The 23,823-nt window shown below is 45.3% G+C and overlaps 1 protein-coding gene across 6 annotated transcripts in view; it reads left to right on the top strand.

The window, feature by feature from the left end:
- Window positions 1-23,823, top strand: part of rabgap1l (RAB GTPase activating protein 1-like) — a 462,369-nt gene that overhangs the window by 414,288 nt on the left and 24,258 nt on the right. For all 6 annotated transcript variants that reach the window (XM_080196010.1, XM_080196008.1, XM_080196011.1 and 3 more), the window contains 4 exons: window positions 17,401-17,511; window positions 18,185-18,289; window positions 19,406-19,489; window positions 22,588-22,659. In XM_080196010.1, the coding sequence (XP_080052136.1) occupies window positions 17,401-17,511; window positions 18,185-18,289; window positions 19,406-19,489; window positions 22,588-22,659 (372 nt within the window). The remainder of the gene's footprint in view (window positions 1-17,400; window positions 17,512-18,184; window positions 18,290-19,405; window positions 19,490-22,587; window positions 22,660-23,823) is intronic.

The following is a 23,823-nucleotide window of genomic DNA, read 5'->3' as shown; positions in this document are numbered from 1 at the left end:
GTTAATGTTTCCTGTTGAAACGTCACTGGTCCACAGATGGTGTCTGATCTGATGAATAGTTGCAGCACTTCCTGCTTTTATTTCACATCTGCAGTATTTTGCCTGTGTATCTATTTTAATCACATTGGTTATAAAAGAAGTAATTGGCCAGGACACTGGAGCAAACAGCCCTATTCTTAAAAGATTCCAGAGCACTCTGTTTACATCTGCTTGAGAGGGCTGATGGTTCAGCATTTCACCCAGCACTGTCAGCCTAGATGTAGTGCTCCAGTCTCTGGAGTGGGGGTTCACACCTCCTGACTCCCAGAAGGTGCTGTCCTCTAAGCCAAGGTTGTCAGTGCTGGATCTTGCTGAATGGTTAGAAATTGGAGGGAATGAATACGTTTTCATTTGCTCTTGGGATGTGAGAGTCACTGGCAAGATCAACATTTATTGCCTATCCTTAATTCCCCTTCCGAAAACAAATAGACACAGAAGTACTTATTCCTTTTAATGTACTCAGTTATCTGAGGTGCAATTCTATTTGTGATTTCTAAACTTACTGTGGAAGCAATGAGCATGACACAGTCCCTATTGCATTCTTGGTAGTTGATTTAGCTTTCTTTATGAAAGCCAGTTGAGATTTTTTAATGGCACTGTTTCTTCCACATTCTTCCACCTCTCAGCCTGGTCTGGTTAATTCTTCCCATTTCCTTCTCTTCTTTCAGTTCATTTCATTTCAGTAAAGGCTCTGATACTTCATGGATGTGTCCTTGAAACCGCCTTCCACTCAAAGAATAGAGAAGCTGCCACCAGTTAAGTAGGAGGAAGCCTAATATTAGCAGCAAGCCTGGACTGTGAACATCTGTCTCTTGTTCAAAGGATTCCTTGTAATCTATCAGCATGCATCCTGGCCTGAGGCATTGGAAGGAAGTACCCAGGGTTTGTGACAACATGATGCAAAAAAGCCTCAGATTTGAAGCTTCAATGTTTGTGTTGAATGTACATTTTCACCTGCTTTTTGCTGTCCCTCAACCGGCAATGAAGAAAGACTCTTGTTTGGATAGCCTTTAGCACATGATGATATTGAAAAGTATTTTGGTGGAGTTTGCCAGGACAAATTTGTAAGGCTCCACAAACAGCGGATGGATGATTGGACAAATCTGTTTTTATATGGCATTGGCTGAATGTTGGCCAGTACACGAGGGAGAACTCTACTGCTTTACTTGGAATGGGAATTCGCATCTACCTGGGAAGGCAGGTGGAGCCTCAGTTTATCATCTCATGTGGAAGTCTGTGTCAGCCTGAATTTACATGCTTTAGTCTCTGAAGTGGGGCATGATCCCATGACCATCTGACTTGGAGGCGAGAATTATCCACTGAGCCATGGCCAGCAACAGTGTAAGCTGGATCCTCTCTTCTCTGGTCGAAGAGCTCCATCCCACTTGTTAAGTCAGGATTTCTCCCTTTCACACACTGACAGACCAGAGAGGCACTTCTAGCATGCTCAGATTTTCCCTTTGCCTCTAACCATTTCTTCTGTGAGACAGGTGTACCCTGCTATTGCACGATGATGTCTTTTCTTAGCCCCTCCCCTCTCAGAACCTGTCAGGGAAACTGGGACATGGAGTAATCATTCCAGAGGTTAAATTTTGCCTGATAACTCCTGTGTTAACAGCAACTCAATTTAGAATCTACTTCGTAGTTAATTTTTTTTTTCATTTATTCTTTCATGAGATGTGGGTGTCATTAATCCCTTGAACTGCTCAGCCATTTCAGAGGGCAGTTAAGATTCAACCACATTGCTGTGGGTCTGGACTCTCATGTAGGTCAGACCAGATAAGGATGGCAGATTTCATAGGGTTTATAGCACAGAGAGAGACCATAAATAAGAACAGAATTAGGCCAATCGGATCTGTTCCGCCATTCAACAGTGGCTGATAAGTTTCCCAATCCCATTCTTTAGCCTGTTCCCTGTAACCTTTGATCCCCTTACCAATCAAGAACCTATCGGTTTCTGTCATATGTATACTCAATGACCTGGCCTCACAGCCTTCTTTGGCAAATAATTCTATAGATTCATCATTCTCTGGCTGAAAAAATTCCTCATTTTAGTTCTAAAGGGTCGTCTCTTTACTCTGAGGCTCTGCCGTCAGTTCCTAGTCTCTCCTACTAATGAAAACACCCTCCCTTTGGCCCATCATGTCTGTGCTTGCGATCTATTTTCATGTATCCTTGTCCTGTCTTTCAGTTTAGGGTGGCATAGTGGCACAGTGGTTAGCCCTGCTCTTCCCTGCACAGGAACCTGGGTTTGATTCCAGCCTTGGGTAACTGTCAGTTTGCACATTCTCTTTTGCATGCTTGTACGTCTGTGTGGGTTTCCTCCCACAGTCCAAAGATGTGCAAGTTAGGTGGATTGACCATGCTAAATTGTCCCTTAGTGTCCAAAAGATGTGTAGATTAGATCAAATAGTCATGGTAAATACGCAGGGGTACAGGGTAAGGGCAGTGAGGAGGACCTGGTTGGGATACTTTTTCAGAGAGTTGGTGCAGTCTTGATGGGCCAAATGGCCTCGTTCTGCATTGTAGGGATTCTGTGGTTTTATTCTCCTCCCATTTTCCAGCATTTGGTCCGTAGCCTTTTATGTTCCGGTGTTTCAAATCCTTATTTCAATGTTGCGCGGTTCTTGCCTCTGCCACCTTTTCTGGCAGTGAGTTCCAGATTTCCACCACCCTCGGTGAACAAGTTTTTCCTCAAATCCCCTCTAAATCTCCTGGCCCTGAAGTTAAATCTATTTCCTTCCCAAAAGAACATTAGTGAACCAGATGGGTTTTTAACCAATCCACAATGGTTTCATGGTCACCATGACTGAAACGAGCTGTTAATTCCAGATTTACGAATTGAATTTCAATTCCAACAGCTGCCATGGTGGGATTTGAATCCATGAGTATTAGCCCGGGCTTTCAGACTGCTAGTCAGGTGCCGCTACACTACACCACTTAATACATTCAATTTCCCTGTTTTCTCTCTAAACACATCCTTATTTCTTCTCTCTCCCGCCCTATTTAAATTTCTTTTAAATTATAATTTGATCACTATTTGAATGCAGCATTTAGTTTACCATTAATCACTGAATTCTAATTACTGCATCAAAACATTTTTCCTGATTTCCTTTATGTATGTAATGCTTGACTTGAGATTCTGATCTTTTGCCAGCAGTGGAAGTAAATCTATGTTTTACCACATGTATTGTTGAATCATTGAATCATTTTAGAACGTCAAATTCTCCCTCCTCAAGAGAGTTGTTCTAACCTTTCCGAATAACTTAGACCATCTCCTCCCCCTGCCCCTGTATCATCCTGGGTAGCACTTGTGAGGCCAACCCCACCACCAGACGGAGGAACCCATAACTATGCATCCAGATGTGACTTAATCATTGTTTTGTCAGTTTGCTATGACCACCACTCCTTCATCCAGTATTAAATCCAAAACCCCACCAGCTCTAATGCCATTTTTGACTTTCTTCCCACATTTCAGGATTTGTGTTATTTTGCATTCTTCCTCACCATTCCTCATCATTCCTTTAATGTATTACTTCATTTCTAATGAATTTTAACTGCATTTGTCAGCTGTCTACTCAAAGCTCCTAGACCCACTATTCTTAGTTTGGTGGCAAGCTCAATGGCCATCCATCCATCATGTCTTTGGCCATCCGTTGTGTGTTTGTAGATAATTTTTTTTATATGAATGCTAATCCAAAGGGAGCCCCATGATTCACTCTTCTGACAACTAGATTCAGTAATGTCGTGTTACTGGACTGGGCTTACAGTGCAGATAACCATGAGCTGTCATATTGTATTAACAACTGGTTCACTGCTGTCTTTTGAGGAAAGGAAATCTGCCATCCTCACCCAACCCCAGTCTGTGTGTGGCTCCAGTCCCTCAGCAATGTGGTTGTTGCATACAACCCGTGATGTGGCTAAGCAAGGCACTCAGTCAGTGTAACTAGAGATGGGCAATAAATTTCAGGGCTTGTCACCGACATCGGACTCCTGAGAGAGAATAAAAATGAATTAGCCATTTGGTGCAGTCATTTGCCTGTCTTCCAGTCTGCCTTGGCACTAATTCTTGCAATCAAATTTATTATACCACACGGCAATATATGAAATGTTTTTATTTTGAACTAGAAAGTCTCATTTGTCTGTGACCCCACATGCCTTTCACAAAATGTTTTCCTCGTGATCTTGCTTCATCAGTGACAGGTCTGAGTGCTCTCTGAAGGCTGGATCTATCTTGCTGTCTGTCCTCCTTGCACACCTATCACTAAAATCCTATAAAGATGGAAAGGGGTCTGAAAAAAGAACTGACATCAAAGTTGTGATGGTCATTTTTAAAAAGTGTTTAATTTAAAACAACTTTTCAAGTAAATAATGACGGAAGGATGGGGGCTCAGAATTCACCTCAACAGTGTAACCATTCTATAACAGGACAGCTATTTCACTTATTCTCCTTGACAACAGTGTAACTATTCTATAACAGGACAGCTATTTCACTCATTCTCCTTGACAACAGTGTAACCATTCTACAACGGGACAGCTGTTTCACTCATTCTTGACAACAGTGTAACCATTTGATAACAGAACAACTATTTCTTTCATTCTCCTTGACAACAGTGTAACCATTCTATAACAGGACAGCTATTTCACTTATTCTCTTTGACAACAGTGTAACCATTTGATAACAGAACAACTATTTCTTTCATTCTCCTTGACAACAGTGTAACCATTCTATGACAGGACAGCTATTTCACTTTCCTTGAGCAGTCTGGATTTCAACGTTGCCCAAGAATCTGGTTCAGCCTGCAAGCGACAACCAGAATACCACTCATAAATGATACTCCAGGACATTTATGGTGTCAGTACATCCGAACGAAAGATTCAGCTTCAGTCTTGATTTTCTTTGCAAATTGCATAATGTTCAATAAATGATGTGTCCATTGTGATTCACACAGACGAAATCAATCCCTCGCCTGTCCTCTTGTGAATCTTTTTCAGAATGCTCTGTTCTGTTTTTTACTCATTTCCATTTTCTATAATTACCCCTGTTCTTTCACTCCAATCCAATCCCACAAGAATCAACAGTCCAGCCAAAAGGACTGATCTTAAATGCCCCACAGTGTGAAGTGAGGATATGGTTTTATTGCTCAGGTTCCTATCTCTGGATCAGAAATCACTGCAATCAACACAAAAAGGTGCATGTTTACCAATCAGAACACCATCCTTTTTGGGTAATTATTACTGCACTTGAAAACCTGGGAGTAACTCCCATATCTGAAATATTACCAGCCTGTCACAGAGCACTGGTGTCAAAATTGATTCTCAGGAACCACACCTGTATTATGAGCCCATTGTAATTATTTTGTTAGAATTCATATATTAGCTACTTTATTTCTCACAATTGTACTGAATTTATTGATGCAGGAAGCCTCTTGACTTTTGAAAAGGCATTGTCTTTGTGAAAGTGTCTGGCAGACGTTTTAATATTGATTGATGCATTTGTCATTGCATCAAATATCATTAATGTCCATCTTGGCAGGGGTCATTTAACATTGTGTTCCTAGCTTCTACTACAGTGCAGACAATGCAGTTTGACCCAGCAGTGGGTATTTATTGAGTTCCCGTGTAACTGTCAGCTAACTTTAAAAAAAAATGCATTTTTTCATAGCTATGTTGAAATTGGACTGGAGCCAAGTTCTTGTGTATTTTAAAGTTATTTTTGTGGAATGCTAATTTGTAATAAAATTTATCTGTAACATTTTATAGCTCATTAGTTGTGTTTATCAGTGAGCTACATTAAAATAATGATAGTTAACACAGCCAGACATTCATATATTGACCAGTTGTTGAGTTAGAGTGGATCAGAGCTATTCAAAAAGGGAGGTAGAGAGAAAACAGAGAACTACAGATCAGTGAGCCTAATGTCAGTACTGGGGAAGTTGCTTGAGTCCATTATTAAGGATTTCATAACTCAGCATTTGAGAAGCTATGATATAATTGGACAAAGTCATCATGGATTTACGAAAGGGAAATCGTGCCTGATGAATCTACTGGAATTCTTTGAGAATGCAACTAATAGAATTGACTGAGGAGAACCAATGGATGTGGTCTATTTAGACTTTCAGAAGGCTTTCAACAAAATCTCACACAACAGACTGCTATATAAAGTTAAAGCATATGGGATTGCAGGTAATGTCTTGACCTGGATAGAAAGCTAGTTAGCAGATAGGCAAAGAGTTGGCATAAACAAGTCTTGTTCTGATTGGCAGTCAGTGGCTAATGGGGTACTGCAGGGATCTATGCTGGGACCCCAACTGTTCACATTATATATTAATGATTTGGAAGAGGGAACAGAATGTATTATCTCCAAATTTTCAGGTGATAAAAAGTTGCGTGGGAGGGTGAGCTGTAAGGAGGATGCAGAGATGCTTCAGCATGATTTGGACAGGCTGCATGTGTGGGCATCTGCATGGTAGGTGCAGTATAATGTGAATAAATGTGTGATGTTTTTCATATTTATCATGGTTTTAGCCTCAGCAGTTCCCTCTGCCTGTACAATGAGAATAAAGCAACGCAGCAGCAGTCTGTTAATACTGAGAAAGGAGTTCATTGGAGAAATGCAGAGAGCATTACAACATAAAAACTAGAAGCAGGAATAGGCTATTTGGCCCTTTGAGCCTGCTCCGCCATTCATTATGAACGTGGCTGATCATCCCTATCCCTATACTCAAATCCACATTGGCAGCAATAATAGGAAGACAGATTATTATTTGAATGAGTGGAAACTGAGAGAGGTGGATACTTAATGAGACCTTGGTGTCCTCGTACATCAGTCACTGAAAGTAAGCACGCAGGTACAGCAGGCAGTAAAGAAGGCAAATGGTATGTTGGTCTTCATAGTGAGAGGATTTGCATATCGGGATTGGGATGTTTTACTGCAATTGTATAGGGCATTGGTGATGTCATATGAGGAGAGGCTAAATTGGTTAAAACTATATTCACGAGTTTAGAAGAGGGGATCTCATAGAAACTTAAAATTCTAACAGGATTAGACAGGGTAGATTCAGAAAGAATGTTCCCAATGGTGAAGGAGTCCAGAACAAAAAAATTTGAGGATAAGGAGTAAAATCCTTTAGAACTGAGGTGAGGAGAAATTTCTTCATCCAGAGAGTGGTAAACCTGTGCACTTCATTACCACAGAATATAATTGAGACCGAAACGTTGTCTGTTTTCAAGACAAAGGTGTAGTTCTTGGGGCTAAAGGACTCGAAGGATATGGGAGGAAGCGGGAGATCAGGATATTGAATTTGATGATCAGCCATGTTCATAATGAATGGCAGAGCAGGCTCGAAGGGCCAAATAGTCTATTCCTGCTTCTAGTTTCTATGTAGTAACGCTCTCTGTATTTCTCCAGTGAACCTCTTTCTCAATATTAACAGACTACTGCCGGGTCCCTCCCTCTTTGTATAGGCAGAGGGAGCTATTGAGGCTAATTCCATTATAAATATGAAAACATCATGCTCAGTCAGAATCATCTCCATTTACTAATCGCTTGGACCATCATTGCACTAAAAGCAAACTTGTTTAGCCTTCCCCAGCACACTGAAATTTCCACAGTGGACTCCCAAAAATGTGAGAGTTCAGCAGCACTGTGGATCACAAACTGACCCCACCAGCAACCTGGGCTAACTTGAAGTGAAATGATCAACAGTGGGTGCCTGTTCACAACGAAAGTGACTCTGAATTTTCAGTAAATCTGAAAATTAGTCACTGGGACATCCCAAACAAGCAAAATACAACTGAGTACCAGACAGCACCAACCTCCACAATCAATTAAGTCACAACACACCAAAGCATTGAAAAAAACACATTTCAGCCAAATCAGAGCTACTCCTCTCATACTCCACTCAGACACTCTACTCTATCATAGACTCTAGCCATCCATTTAATCCCCTCCCACACTCCATGTATACTCCACCCTGTTTTAGACTCTACCCACCCATTTCACTCCTTCCATTCTCCATCTACACTCAATTTTATGATAAATGTTCCTCCCTCAATAGAGCAATTCTCTTAATGTCCCCTCACTCTGAAGGAGTCATTGTTACTGTCCCTCATTCTGAGGGAGTCGATGTTAATGTCCCCTCACTCTGAAGGAGTCACTGTTACTGTCCCTCATTCTGAGGGAGTCGATGTTAATGTCCCCTCACTCTGAGGGAGCTGCTGTTACTGTCCCCTCACTCTCTGAGGGAGTCGCTGTTACTGTCCCCTCGCTCTGTGAGGGAGTCGCTGTTACTGTCCCCTCGCTGTCGAGGGACTCACTGTTACTGTCCCCTCGCTGTCGAGGGACCAGCTGTTAATGTCCCCTCGCTCTGTGAGGGACTCCCTGTTACTGCCCCCTCGCTCTGTGAGGGACTCCCTGTTACTGCCCCCTCGCTCTGTGAGGGACTCCCTGTTACTGTCCCCTCGCTCTGTGAGGGACTCCCTGTTACTGTCCCCTCGCTCTGTGAGGGACTCGCTGTTAATGTCCCCTCGCTCTGTGAGGGACTCCCTGTTAATGTCCCCTCGCTCTGTGAGGGACTCCCTGTTACTGTCCCCTCGCTCTGTGAGGGACTCGCTGTTAATGTCCCCTTGCTCTGTGAGGGACTCCCTGTTAATGTCCCCTCGCTCTGTGAGGGACTCCCTGTTAATGTCCCCTCGCTCTGTGAGGGACTCGCTGTAATGTCCCCTCGCTCTCTGAGGGACTCACTGTTAATGTCCCCTCGCTCTGTGAGGGACTCCCTGTTACTGTCCCCTCGCTCTGTGAGGGACTCCCTGTTACTGTCCCCTCGCTCTCTGAGGGACTCGCTGTAATGTCCCCTCGCTCTCTGAGGGACTCACTGTTAATGTCCCCTTGCTCTGTGAGGGACTCCCTGTTACTGTCCCCTCGCTCTGTGAGGGACTCGCTGTTAATGTCCCCTCGCTCTCTGAGGGACTCGCTGTTACTGCCCCCTCGCTCTCGAGGGACCCGCTGATGACACCGCCCCCTCGCTCTCGAGGGACCCGCTGATGACACCGCCCCCTCGCTCTCGAGGGACCCGCTGATGACACCGCCATAATGGGTCGGATCTCAAACTGTGATGTGATGGAGTACAGGAAGGAGATAGACAATCTGGTGAACTCATACGACGACAGTAATCTCTTCTTCAATGTTAACAAAACGAAGGTGATTGTCATCAAGTTCAGGAAGCATGGTGGAGGATGTGCTCCGTCTTCATCAATGGGGATGAAGTAGTAATGGTCAAGAGCTTCAAATTTTTAGGTGTCCAGATCACCAACAGCCTGTCCTGGTCCCTTCTTTATGTGGTAGTTAAAGCCCACAAACGTTTCTACTTTCTCAGAAGACTGAAGAAATTTGGTATGTCTGCTGTGACTCTTGCAGACTTTTATAGGTGAACCATTGAAAGCCTTCTTTCTGGTTGTATTACAGCATGGTATGGCTCTTGCTCTGTCCAGGACCGCAAGAAGCTTACAAAGGGGTGTGAATGAAGCCCAATCCATCACCCTTTTCCACCTTCTTCCATTGGGAAAAAGATACAAAAGTCTGAGGTCACATATCAACTGACTCAAGAACAGCTTCTTCTCCGCTGCCATCAGACTTTTGAACGATCTCGCATTAAGTTGATCTTTCCCTTCACCTTAGCTCTGACTATAACAATGTAGTGTCTCCTTTCCTTCCCTATGTGTGGTATGCTTTGTCTGTATAGTGTGCAAAAAAAATACTTTTCACTGTTAATACATGTGACAATATTAAATCAAATCAGGGGTATCACTCTAATGTCCCCTCACTGAGGTTGTTGCTGTGATGTCTCCGCACTCTCTGTGGGAGGTGCTGTTAATGTCACCTCACCCTCTGCAGGGGTCACTCTGAATGTGCCCTCACTGTCTGAGGGAGTCACGGCCGTTCACGTCTCTATAGTCGCTGTAACGCCTCCACACATTCGAGGGAGTCACTGTAATGTCCCTCCATCTTCTAATAGGCCACTGTTCATGTCTCCTCACTCTGAGGGGGTGCCTTTGCTGCTTATGTCCCCTCATTCTGAAGGGGTGTCTTTGCTCTATTTGTTGTTTTTAATTGTTGGAAGATTTGTGACATTTTTATTCTTTCATGGGACATGGACATTACTGGCTGGCTAACATTTATTGCCCATCCCTAGATGCCCTTGAAACTGACTGTCTTGCTAGGCCACTTCAGAGGGCAGTTGTGAGTCAACCACATTGCTATGGGTTTGGAGTCACATGTAGGCCAGGCCAGGTAAGGATATTAGTGAACCAGATGGTTTTTCTGAAAAGTGACAATGGTTCATGGTCATCAATAGATTCTTAATTCCAGATTTTATTTACTGAATTCAAATTCCACCAGCTGCCATGGCGGGATTTGAACCCAGGTCCCCAGAACATCAGCTGAGTTTCCGAATTAATAAGCTAGGCCTTTACCATGTGTGCCATTGTTGACTCTACTGGTAAGGTCTGGCTTGCCTCACATTTCACTTCAGTCTGGCCAAGGGCTGTAAGGTCTTCACAATAATGTTTTGGTCCCAATACAATGACCCTAACAGATGACAACTTTTATGAGGTAAATTCAAAGAATTAGGAGCAAGAGTAGGTCACTCAGGCCCTCAAGCCTACTGTGTCATTCAACAAGATCATGGCTGATCTGATTGTAACCTCAACCTCACGTCAATGCTGACCCCTCCACCCCAATGACCTTTGTTAATCCAGAATCTATCTATATCTGCCTTAAGAATATTCAAAAATTCTGGTTCCACTGTCTTTTCAGGAAGAGAATTCCAGACATTCATGACCCTCCTTACCTCTTTTAAATGGGTAACCCCTTATTTTTAAACAGTCACCCCTAGTTCTAAATTCTCCCACTGGATGAAGTATCTCCTCTACACCTGTCCTATCAAGGCCTCTCAGGATCTTAAAGGTTTCAATCAAGTTGCCCCTTACTTTGTGAAACTCCAGCGAACACAAGGCTAGTATTGGTGGGTTGCCTGAAGGGGAAAAGCTTCAGGCAACCCACCCATTCCTGGTAAACCTTTAGTAAATCTTTTCCAGTAAAACTAATGCATTTACATCTTTCCTTAAATAAGGTGACCAATTCTGCACACAATACTCCAGATGTGGTCTTTTAATGCCCTAAATGCAACTGAAGCATAACTTCCCTACCTTCATGTTCAAATCTTTCCACAATAAATAAGAACATTCTATCAGCTTTCCCAAGTATTTGCTGTGCCTACTAGTCTCTTGCAATTCATGCACTAAGACATATAAATAGTAAGATGTTGAGGCCTCAGTGCTGATCCCTGCGGCATACCACTGTTACATCTTATCAATGTGAAACTGACCCATTTATGCTTAGTCTCTGCTTCTTGCTATCTTCTATCCATGCAAATATGTTGCTCTCTATAACGTGAGCTTTTATTTTCCACAATAATCTTTCATGTGGCACTTTATCAAACGGCAACTTTATAAGACCTTTGTCAGACCCCACTTGGAGTACTGTGTGCAGTTCTGGTCGCCTCACTACAGGAAAGATGTGGAAGCTATTGAGAGGGTGCAGAGGAGATTTACAAGGATGTTGCCTGGATTGGGAGGCATGCCTTATGAAGATAGGTTGAGGGAGCTAGGTCTCTTGTCCCTGGAGAGACGAAGGTTGAGAGGCGACCTGATAGATGTTTATAAAATGTTAAGAGGCATAGATAGGGTGGATTCTCGGAGGCTATTTCCCAGGGCTGAAATGGTCGCTACAAGAGGACACAGGTTTAAGATGCTGGGGAGCAAGTACAGAGGAGATGTTAGGGGAAAGTTTTTCACTCAGAGGGTGGTGAGTGAATGGAATCGGCTGCCGTCGGTAGTGGTAGAGGCAAACTCGCTGGGGTCTTTTAAAAGACTTCTGGATGAGTACATGGGATTTAATGGGATTGGGAGTAACAGATAGTTCTATGGCCTGGTAGATATGGATATGATCGGCACAAGTTGTGGGCCGAAGGGCCTGTTTGTGCTAAAGTGTTCTATGTTCTATCTGGAAAACCAAGTACAGCCACTTGTTCCCTTTATCTGTAGTACATGTGACTCCTTCAAAGAACTCCAGTGAATGGGGAAAACATGATTTCCCCACAAACCATGTTGACTCTGCCTGGTTGCCTTGAATTTTTCAAAGTGTCCTCCTAAAACATCTTTAATAATAGCTTCCAACATTTTCCCTATGATCGATGTTAGGACAGCTAGTCTGTAGTTTCCAGCTGTCTCTCTCCCTCTCTGTTTTCCAATGTGATGGAACCTTCCCTGCATTCTAATGCATTTTTGAAAATCAAAACCAATGTATCAGCTATCTCAGCAACTCGGGTGGAGTCCATCCGGACCGGGGCATTTATCAGCCTACAAATTCAACAGTTTACTCAATACCACTTCCCTGGTGATTGTAATTTTCCTTGAGTTCCTTCCTCCCTCCCATTTTCAGACTTTCCACTATTTCTGGGATGTTACTGGTGTCCTCTATCGAGAAGACGTATGTAAAAACACATGTTCAATTCACCGCCATTGTTCTACTTACCATCATCAATTCCCCAGATGCACTTTCTATGGGAACGATGCTCACTTTGTTAACTATTTTCTTACTTAAGTATCTATAGAAATTCTCACTGTCTTTATATTTTTAGCTAGTTTTCTCTCAAACTCTAACTTTTCCCTCCTGGTGAATTGTTTTGTCATTCTTTGTTGTTCTTTATACCTCTGTCCAATCTTCTGACCTATCACTCATTTTTGCACAATTAAATGCTTTTTTTTTCATTCTATCTGTAACATTTTTAGTGGGGATCCTCCCCGAGACATTTTTTCTCACTGGGATGCATCTATTCTGTGTATTCTGAAATAACACCTCAAATGTCTGTCACTGCATTTTGATTGACTTAACACTTTTATCAGTTCACTCTAGCCAGCTCTGTTTTCATGCCATCATAATCACCTTTATTTAAGCTTAAAATACAATTCATCAACACACTCTTCTCGCCTCCAAATTGAATGTAAAATTCAATCATATTTTGATTGCAGCTGCTATGAGATTATCAACTAGTCCTATCACATTGTATAATACTGGGTCCCTTATAGCCTGCTCTCTGGTTGTCTCCAGAAAGCGCCTTCTAAGAAATTACCCCAAAAACATTTTTTATGAACTCCTCTATGCTACCCTTCACCCACCTGATTTTTCCAATCTATATGTAGATTTAATTTCCTCATGATTATCGCCATCATACATGCTCCCATTTTGCCTTCCTCTGTACTCTGTCCTACCATGTAGTTACAAATAGGGAGCCTGTACACTGCTCCCACAGTGACTTACTTTCATTATTTCTCAATTCAACCCAAACCATTTCTACTGCCTGATTTCCTGCATTTAGGACATTTTTATCTGCCTCGAATGTGCTAACCCCATTATAATTAACAGAGCCACCCCTCCACCTTTTCCTAATTTCCTGTCCTTCCTAAATGTCACATACTCTTCAATATTCAGCTCCCAATCTCCAATCATCCAATAGTCATGTATCTTATTCATTTCTATTTACATGATCGGTTTCTCTCTCTTCATTTGAATGCTACATATGTTTAGAGACAGAATCTTTAGTTCTGTCCTTTTATTCTTTTTGTAACCTCTAGCCTAATTTGTTGATTTATTTTTAGATTTGTACTCTGTCCCTATTGTCATGGCCTGTTCATCATTTCCCATGTTATTACCTTTTTCTTCAGCTTTGCCTCTACTCTTTGGATTATTACTCTTCCTAAATTTGATCCCTTGCTCTCACTATTTGGTTCAAAACTCTCTATTTCCTTAACTATGTGGCTTAATAGAACACCTGTCCTAGCCTAGTTCAGGTGTAGACCTTCCCAACAGTACAGATTGTAGTGATTGAATCCTGAGGTATTATTGAGCTTTGCACCAAGGCGGATGAATTCTATAATTTGCAGTGTTGCTGCGGACTCAGTTCTCCAAGACGTGCATTGTTCACTCTAGATTTAAACAAGGGAGGGGACAGAACAGATACAAACATGAGGGAGGGAGTGGGGAGGACAAAGAAAATAAAAGAGAGACTTGCATTTCTGCAGCACCTTTCATGATGTCAGTGTGTTTCCGAAAAGTTTCACAACTGAGGAAAAGAGCGGGATCTTGAACCATAGACTAAGCGTATTGTAAAATGGGCAGCAGTGATCCCCGTGCTCCTGTGTGCTTCAGAAACTTGGACACCTACATCAGGTGCCTCAAAGCACTGGAAAAGTATCACTAGCAGTGCCTTTGCAAGATCTTCCAAATCTGGTGGCAAGAAAGGTGGTCTAACAGCAGCACCATCTTCAAAGCCAATTTTTTAAATATATTGACTGGCTGGGTCAGCATTTATTGCTCATCCTTGAGGCCATTTAAGAGTCAACCACATTGACGTGGGTCTGGAATCACCTGTAGGCCAAACCAGGTAAGGATGGCAGATTTCCTTCCCTAAAGGACATTAGTGAACCAGGTGGGTTTTTACGACAATCAACAATGGTTTCATGGTAATCATTAGACTTTTAATTCCAGATTTGTAGTCAATTTGAATTTCACCATCTGCTGTGAAGAGATTGAAGCCCAGATCCCCAGAACATTACCCTGGGTCCCCAGATTACTAGTCCAGTGACATTACCACTATGCCAACTTCCTCCCCCTTTGTGCCCAGCAGTGAAGCGCTAATCACTCAAAACCAGTTCTGTTGAGCAGGGCATGTCATTCCTATCCCTGACAGCAGACTCAAAGCAACTGCTCCCTCTGGTACTTGGTCACAGCAGGAGATTCCCAGGAGGAAATGCATGAACGCTCAAAGCATCCCCACATCAATCAAATAATCATGCAAACTCACGGGAGACCCTGACTGACCAAAATGGAGACAGTTTATTTGGCAAGGCTGAACACATCGAGAGACTTCATCAGGAAACATGCTGAGGTGGCAGAGCGAGCACATAAATCTCCAAACAATTCATCCAGCCAACCCTTTAAACACCATGTGTGGCAGAGGCTGCAGATCATGTATTGAATTTATGAAACGTCTCCAAACCCATTGAGCCGGAGTCCTTTTCTCTACTTGTGAAGACGAATCCTGTAAATAAGTAACTTTTCTTGGTAGATACTATTCATAGAATCCTACAGTGCAGAAGGAGGCCCAGCAAGTCTGCACCGACCACAATCCCACCCTATCCCCATACATTTACCCTAATGGTAACCCTGATACTAAGAGGCAATTTAGCATGGCCAATCCACCTAACCCGCACATCTTTAGACTGTGGGAGGAAACCCACACAGACATGGTGAGAATGTGCAAACTCCACGCAGACTATGACCTGAGCTGGGAATCATATCCAGGTCCCTGCACTATGAGGCAGCAGTGCTAACCACTGGGCCACTCTGCCAGTGACAGTAGCTATATTTATAAAATACCTTGAACGTAGAAAACCATTCCAAGGTGCTTCACAAGCCTGTAATCAGGCAACGTGTGACACTGAGCCACATAAGAATATATTAGATCAGGTAACCAAATGTTTATTCAGGCTTTACATTCACGAGAAGAGAAGTTTATAGATAAAATGCCAAAGCCTATGGCTGCCAGTGCTGAGGTGAGGAAAATCAAAGACATGGAATATCCTAGAATTGGAGGAGCAGAGCATATAGAGATGGGAAGAGGTTTGAAACTAAATGAATTCATTATATTCTGAGCTGCTGCTGCTGAGACTCTGCCTTCTCAATGAACTGGGGAGATTGGGGTGACAAATCACTTGGCAGCACCACCCAGAGGACAGAGGCTGCTATTGCACACAGGCTCCAAAGTAAATTCTGTACTTGAGCTTCGGATTACAGTCACCAATTTGGGAAAGCCCAGTTATAGTTTAGTTTACACCCATCATGGACCAGTACAACTACAACTGTTATTTGAAGTTTTAATATTGGGAAATTTCCCGAAGGAGATTTATCAAATTAAGTCTTGACACCCAGCCACGAGGCAATAGTAGAGGAGGTGACCAATATTTTGCTGTAAAAGCTATGTTTTAATGAGTGTCTGAAAGGATCAAAGTGAGGTTTAAGAGGTGTCATAGATTCATAGAGGTTTACAGCATGGAAACAGGTCCTTTGGCCAAATTTGTCCATGCCGCCCATTTTTTTAAATCCCTAAGGTAATCCCAATGGCCCGCATTGGGATTAGCTCCCCTCCGTCCTGCCGTCATGCACCCACTCCCCCCCCCCAACCCCATTGTCGCGTGCCTGTTCCACCCGTCCCACCATCGCGTGCCCACTCCCCCTCCCGTCCCGCCATCGTGTGTCTGCTCTCCCCCCTCCGTCCTGCTGTCGTGTGCCTGCTTCCCTCCCGCCGTCGCTTCCCCCCCTTCCACTGTCGCGTGCCTGTTTTCCCCCCCCACGTCCCATTGTCGCACGCCCACTCCCGCCATCACGCACTTGCTCCCTCATCCTGCCATCATGCGCCCGCTTCGTCCTGCCATGGTGCACCCGCTCCCTCCCTCCACGCGCCTGCCCATCCCCACTCCGTCCTGCCATCGCGTGCCCGCCCTCCCCTCTATTGTTCTGATTTGCTAACTCACTTTGTAATTTCCCTTCTTGCTCTGCCTGTCCCCTCTATTTTCCCACATCATCTGAGCTTTTACCCATTACTCTGTGTGCTGCTGGAGGCGCTGACTCCTGCAAACGGAAACACGTGGAGATTTCTCTCAGACCTTGTATGTTATTGAATGCTGACATTACTGACCACTCTGCTTTCTATGTATTTGTGTCTGTGTTTCTGGTTTTGTTGTCTCTTTGATGTTGTCTGTTTCCATGTATCTACGTGTACCACGTTCCATTATTGTTTGCATGTTGCACAATATTTCTTTGGTCTCGTACTTCTCTACTATCTCTTTCTCCACTTCATTGCTGCTGATCCCATTCTACATCCACCAGCCTGCTCGAGACCACCTAACTCTTGGTCCCAAGACAAAGCAGCGCCTTCAAGGACAACTTCATTCCTCCGTGACCTATGAGACACTAGAGGCCTGTCTATTTAATGAATGTAATTGTTTCTGTAACCAGGCCAGGGTGAGCCCCACACTCCATGACTGGGGTTGAAGTTCAAGCTGTGACTGTGTCTAAGGGCAAGGAGGCAGAGGCTCCACAACTGGGGCTGAAGCCCAGGCCTATGACTGTGTCTGGGGTGAAGAGGCTGAGGCTGTGACTGGCTCTGATGAGGGCTCCTGCAGATGAACATTTTGCTGTTGGTTGAGTGACTGGACCTCTGTTGATTTATTTATTAACAGCGGGAGAATCGGCGGCTGCAAGAGGCCAGTTTGCGTCTGGAACAGGAGAATGATGACTTGGCACATGAACTTGTAACCAGCAAGATTGCCCTGAGGAGTGACCTGGATCAGGTGAGGGAAATAATCAATTTAAACCATGTTGAATATCTGCATGTACAAAAGTTGGAAATAAAAGGAAAATCTTACCTTTCTAAAGCACCTTTCACAACTTCACACTCTCCCAAACTGATGACATACTTTTGAACTGTAACTTTGGAATGGACTGGCCAAACAACACTCCACACTGAACTTTCACGAGTGTCAGCATGATAGTGACCAGGTCAACAAGTGATGTTGATCGAGAGATTGGTATTGGCCAGGACACTGGGCAAAACCTCCCCACAGTTTGAAATCCTACTGAGGCAGCTTCTAATCCACCTGAGAGAGAAGAGAAGACCACCAATAAATGTCTCCCCTCTGACAGTGCAGCATGGCCTCAGTACTGCGCTGTGGTGTGTCGGACTTGACGTGCTCAAGTTTCTGACATGGGACTTGAAGCTGGAACATTGTAGTTGAAAGGTTACTGTTAGCCACTGAGGCACAGCTGACAAGCTCAGCTGAACATCACGTGATTAATCAGTTAAAATGTCTGGTGTGGTTCATGGTGTGTAAGGACCCTGGGATTGAATGAAATTCTATCCCTATAACAAGGTGTGTTCACTGGATAAAGTGTTGGAATGTCAGGTAAAGCTCAATGGAAGTTTACACTCAATACACTGACACTGTGCTTATTTTACCAAGACAGATTGAAGACAAGGCCGATGTCCTCAACAAGGAACTCTTGCAAACCAAACAGAGGCTGGTGGAGACAGAAGATGAAAAGAGGAGACAGGCGGAAGAGTCAGCACAGGTAGAGAAAGGAGAAGAGTCTGGGAGCAGAATGGAGGACCTGGTCTCTAGCATTGGGAAGTAGGCCTGGTCTTCCATATTGGGATGTAGGTCCGGTCTCTATGAGGGACCAGATTCTGGGGATGGGGCAAGGTGGAGGACATGGGCTCAAGAATTGGGGTGTGGGTTCGGTCTCCAGCATTGGGGTATAGACCCGGTCTTCCATATTGGGGTATCTACACAGTCTATAGGGGGCGGGGGGGGGTGGCAGGGACTGACCATGAGAATGGGGCAAGGCTGGGAGGCCCAGCCTTTGGTAATGGGCCCAGACTTCGAGAGGGAGAGAGACCCAGGCTCCTGGAGAGAGAGGGCAGCTCGGTCTCTGGGATAGAAGTGAAGGAAGCCTTGGACTCTGGTTCAGGGAGGGAGACCTGGATTGTGGAAGGGGTAAAGATAGGGAGATCTGGTCTGTGGGGGGGGTAGAGGTAGGGAGGCTCAGAATATGGGAGAGGTAAAGGTAGGGAGGCCTGGGCTACGGGAGAGGTAAAGGGAGGGAGGCCCGGGAGAGGGAGGGAGGCCCGGGCTGCGGGAGAGGGAGGGAGGCCCGGGCTGCGGGAGAGGGAGGGAGGCCCGGGCTGCGGGAGAGGGAGGGAGGCCCGGGCTGCGGGAGAGGGAGGGAGGCCCGGGCTGCGGGAGAGGGAGGGAGGCCCGGGCTGCGGGAGAGGGAGGGAGGCCTGAGGCTGCGGGAGAGGGAGGTGGAGGGAGGCCTGAGGCTGCGGGAGAGGGAGGTGGAGGGAGGCCTGAGGCTGCGGGAGAGGGAGGAGGAGGGAGGCCTGAGGCTGCGGGAGAGGGAGGAGGAGGGAGGCCTGAGGCTGCGGGAGAGGGAGGAGGAGGGAGGCCTGAGGCTGCGGGAGAGGGAGGGGGAGGGAGGGAGGGAGGCCTGAGGCTGCGGGGGAGGGAAGGAGGGAGGGAGGGAGGCCCGGGCTGCGGGAGAGGGAAGGAGGGAGGGAGGGAAGCCTGGGCTGTGGGAGAGGGAAGGAGGGAAGGAGGGAGGCCCGGGCTCTTGTTCATGTTATTTAATTTTGATTGAACCTGTCCATCAGTTATTTGTCTTGCTGCTTATCTTTGGCCATCACAGATTAAGGAAGTTTTCCGCAGGGAGTTAGAGAAAGCTGAATGTGAAGTCAGGAAAACCAGTGCCATCATCTCCGAGTATAAACAGGTATTGACACTATCAGTTTAACCATTTTGCATGTGTTGTCTGATTGATGGTGAGCAGATTGCATTTAAAATCTCCGTGTATTGAGTAGCTATTTGAGGGTCTGAGGGTTGTCTGTAATTTTTGCTGTTTCTGAGGGTGACCATTCCAGACCAGCTCCAATCTTTGTATTTGTGTCCTGGGCCCAGTTTCCAGGTTTATTCCAACATTAAAATCCCTTAATAACAAGTGGTGGAACCTATCCACTAATGACATCTCCCAGACAGTGTCTCTGCAATCCAGGGGAATCCTCCCAGATGGTGTTTCCACAATCTGGGAGGGCACTCCAGATGTTGTCTCCTCGATCCACAGGGGCACTCCAGATGTGTGTCCTGGGTTCTGAGGGATCCTCCAGACAGTGTCTCCACAGTCTAGTGCAACACTCCAGACAGTGCCTCCACGATCCACAGGGGCACTCCAGACATGTCTCCTGAATTCTGACCAGGTAGAATTAGGGACCTTGTTGTGAAGGATCCTCTTGGAAGAGTGATCATTGTATGGTTGAGTTTTTGTTGCAGATGGAGGATGAGAAAGTGGGTTCCCGGACCTGTGTCCTCTGTTTGAACAGAGGGGAGTACGATAGGATGAGAGAGGAATTGGCAAATGTAGATTGGGGGTGCAGATTGGTTGGTAGGACGGCTGAGGAACAGTGGAGGATCTTTAAGGAGATCTTTCTTGGTGCTCAGCAGAAATTTATTCCGATGGTAAAGAAGGATCGTAGGAGAAGGGATAACCAGCCGTGGTTAATGAGGGAAATAAAGGAGAGTATTAAATTAAAAGCTGATGCGTTTAGACTGGCTAAAAGTAGTGGGCGAGTAGAGGATTGGGAGAGGTTTAAAAATCAACAAAGAATGACGAAGAAGTTGATAAAGAAAGGAAAGATAGGCCATGAAGCTAAACAAGCGCTAAATATAAAAAAGGATAGTAAGAGTTTTTATAAATATATAAAGAGGAGGAGGCTGGCTAGGGTGAATGTTGGACCCTTAGAGGATGAGAAGGGGGATTTAGTGGTGGGGGATGAGGAAACGGCTGAGGCCTTAAATAAGTTTTTTGCTTTGGTCTTCACGGAGGAGGACGCGAATAGTTTGCCGGGCATTAAAGATAGAAGGATGGTAGGAGTTGAGGGCTTGAATGTGATCACTGTCACTAGAGAGGTAGTGCTCGATAGACTAGCGGGACTGATGGTGGACAAGTCCCCAGGACCGGATGGAATGCATCCCAGGGTTCTGAAGGAAATGGCAGAGGTGATAGTGGATGCCTTAGTGATTATTTTCCAAACCTCGCTGGATTCCGGGGAAGTGCCGGAAGATTGGAAAACGGCTAATGTTACGCCGCTGTTTAAAAAGGGTAGCAGGCAAAAGGCAGGGACTTACAGGCTGGTTAGTTTAACGTCTGTTGTGGGAAAAATGCTTGAATCCGTCATCAAAGAAGAAATAGCGAGGCACCTTGAGAAGAATTGTTTGATAGAGCAGACGCAGCACGGATTTGTTAAGGGGAAGTCGTGTCTGACGAATTTATTGGAATTCGATGAGGATGTATCTAGTGCGGTGGACGGAGGGGAACCGGTGGATGTGGTGTTTCTAGATTTTCAGAAGGCATTTCATAAGGTGCTGCACAAAAGGTTGTTACAGAAGGTTAGGGGGCATGGAGTTGGGGGTAAGGTGTTAGCATGGATAGAGGATTGGCTGTCAAATAGGAGGCAGAGAGTTGGTGTCAATGGGTGCTATTCAGATTGGCGGTTGGTGACTAGTGGAGTGCCCTAGGGATTGATGCTGGGGCCTCAGCTATTTACCATTTATATAGATGATTTGGAGGAGGGAGCTGAGTGTAGGGTGTCGAAATTTGCTGATGACACAAAGATAAGTAGAAAAGCAAATTGTGCGGAGGGTGTAGAAAGTCTGCAGAGGGATCTAGATAGGCTAAGCGAGTGGGCGAGGACCTGGCAGATGGAATACAATGTTGGCAAGTGTGAGGTTATCCACTTTGGCAGGAATAATAGTAGGAGGGACTATAATTTAAAGGGCGAAAAGCTGCAGCATGCTGCGGTGCAGAGGGACCTGGGGGTCCTTGTGCATGAGTCGCAAAAACCCAGCCTACAGGTGCAGCAGGTGATCAGGAAGGCAAATGGGATGCTGGCCTTCATAGCGAGGGGGATTGAATATAAAAGTACGGAGGTCTTGCTGCAACTGTACAGGGCACTGGTGAGGCCGCAGCTGGAGTATTGTGTGCAGTTTTGGTCGCCGCACTTGCGCAAGGATATTTTGGCCTTGGAGGAAGTGCAGAGGAGGTTCACTAGGCTGATACCAGAGTTGAGGGGGTTGAACTGTGAAGAGAGGCTGAATAGACTGGGCTTGTACTCGTTGGAGTTTAGAAGGATGAGGGGGGATCTTATAGAGACTTATAAGATGATGAAAGGGATGGATAGGGTAGAGGTTGAGAGGTTCTTCCCGCTCAGAAAGGACAGCAGGACTAGAGGGCATAGCCTCAAGATAAGGGGGGGCGCAGTTTAGAACGGAGTTGAGGAGGAACTTCTTCACTCAAAGGGTGGTGAATCTCTGGAATTCTCTGCCCGTTGAAGTGGTGGAGGCTACCTCGCTAAATATATTTAAGACGCGGGTAGATAGGTTTTTGGTAGGCAAGGGGATTAAGGGTTATGGGGAGAAAGCGGGAAAGTGGAACTGAGCCACTTCAGATCAGCCATGATCCTGCTGAATGGCGGGGCAGGCTCGAGGGGCTAGATGGCCTACTCCTGCTCCTATTTCTTATGTTCTTATTCTTGGGGACCCACCAGGCATGTCTCCCTGGTCCATGGGGAGCACTCCAGGTGGTGTCTCCCTGGTCCATGGGGATCACTTCGGGTGGTGTGTCTTTGGTCCAGGTGTCTCTTCCTCCCAGACGATGACTACTGGAGTGGATTGTGTGGGGCAATAAGTTTTAATTTGGAAAGAGGGCAATCCTCAGACCCCTCTCCCACGCATTCCTCTCTCTCCCTGAGGGATACTCATTCATCATGTTGACTAACAGCAGTCAGTAACTCTCTCTCTCTCTCTCTCTCTGTCTAGATTTGCTCACAGTTGAGTACACGGTTGGAGAAGCAGCAGGCGGCGAGTAAGGAGGAATTGGAGATAGTGAAGGTAGGAATCAGCTGACTCTGTCCAGAGTGTGATGGAATACTGTACTGGGTGAGTGCAGCTTCAACAGCACTCAAGAAGCTTCATACTAAGGTGGCACAATGTTAGCACTGCTGCCTCACAGCGCCAGGGACCCGGGTTCGATTCCCGGCTTGGGTCACTATTTGTGCAGAGGCTGTACAGTCTCCCTGTGTCTGCGTGGGTTTCCTCCAGGTGCTGCAGTTTCCTCCCACAGTTGAAAGACGTGCTGGTTAGATGCTAAATTCTCCCTCAGTGTACCCAAACAGGCGTAGGAGTGTACTAGGAAATTTTTCAGTTACTTCATTGTAGTGTTAATGCAACCTTACTCATGACGATAATAAATAAACTTTAAACCTTACTATCCAGGACAAAACAGACCACTTGATTGCTACCCCTTCCACAAACGTTCTTCCTGATTTCTGTCTTAAGGTGACCACTTTCCCTGAGATTATGCCGTCTCATCCCAGACTTTTCCACAAGGAGAAACAACCTCTCAGCATTTACTCTGTCAAGCCCCTGAGGATCTCCTCTGTCTCAGTAAGGCCACCTGTCATTCTTCTAAACAATGAGGACAGGCCCAACCTCCTCCCCATAGCACAGAGCTTTTTTGGAGGACCCAGTTGGAACAGCAGTCTCCAGGGACCTAACCTACTCCAGCATCAAGCCAGTCCTGCTAATATAAAATACAAACCAAAAACACTGAAAAAGCTCAGCCAGGCTAGCAGCATCTATGGAGAGAGAAACAGAGTTAACATTTTGAGTCTTTGGAATTCCATTGTTCTTCCATCTGAAACAGGGTCATCTTGGAGTCACCTCAACCCCAGGTGACCCACACTCTGAGCTTCACCCTCAATGTGAAACTTTAAATGACCTCATTCTGGTGAAAGATCATAGGTTTGAAACGGTAACTGGGCACCACCCCTCAGAAACAGTATATGCCTGGCTGGGATAAAGCAGCAGGATGATGATGGTGTATAGAGGGTTGCAGTTTAAGGGCAGGTTGCACAGACTCAGTTTATAGACAAGAACAGAGGAAGCTGGAAAATCTCAGGGAGTTTTGTTGATCTCGGCAAAACTCAACCCTGGTTTCCTCCCACAGTCCAGTGATGTGTAGGTTAGGTGGATTGGCCATGCTAAATTGCCCCT

Source organism: Carcharhinus amblyrhynchos, chromosome 9, assembly GCF_965287045.1.
Source record: "Carcharhinus amblyrhynchos chromosome 9, sCarAmb.v2.hapA, whole genome shotgun sequence".
NCBI classification, from domain to species: Eukaryota; Metazoa; Chordata; class Chondrichthyes; order Carcharhiniformes; family Carcharhinidae; genus Carcharhinus; species Carcharhinus amblyrhynchos.
Note: the sequence above shows the minus strand (reverse complement) of the source record. Positions and strands in the feature narration are given on the sequence as shown.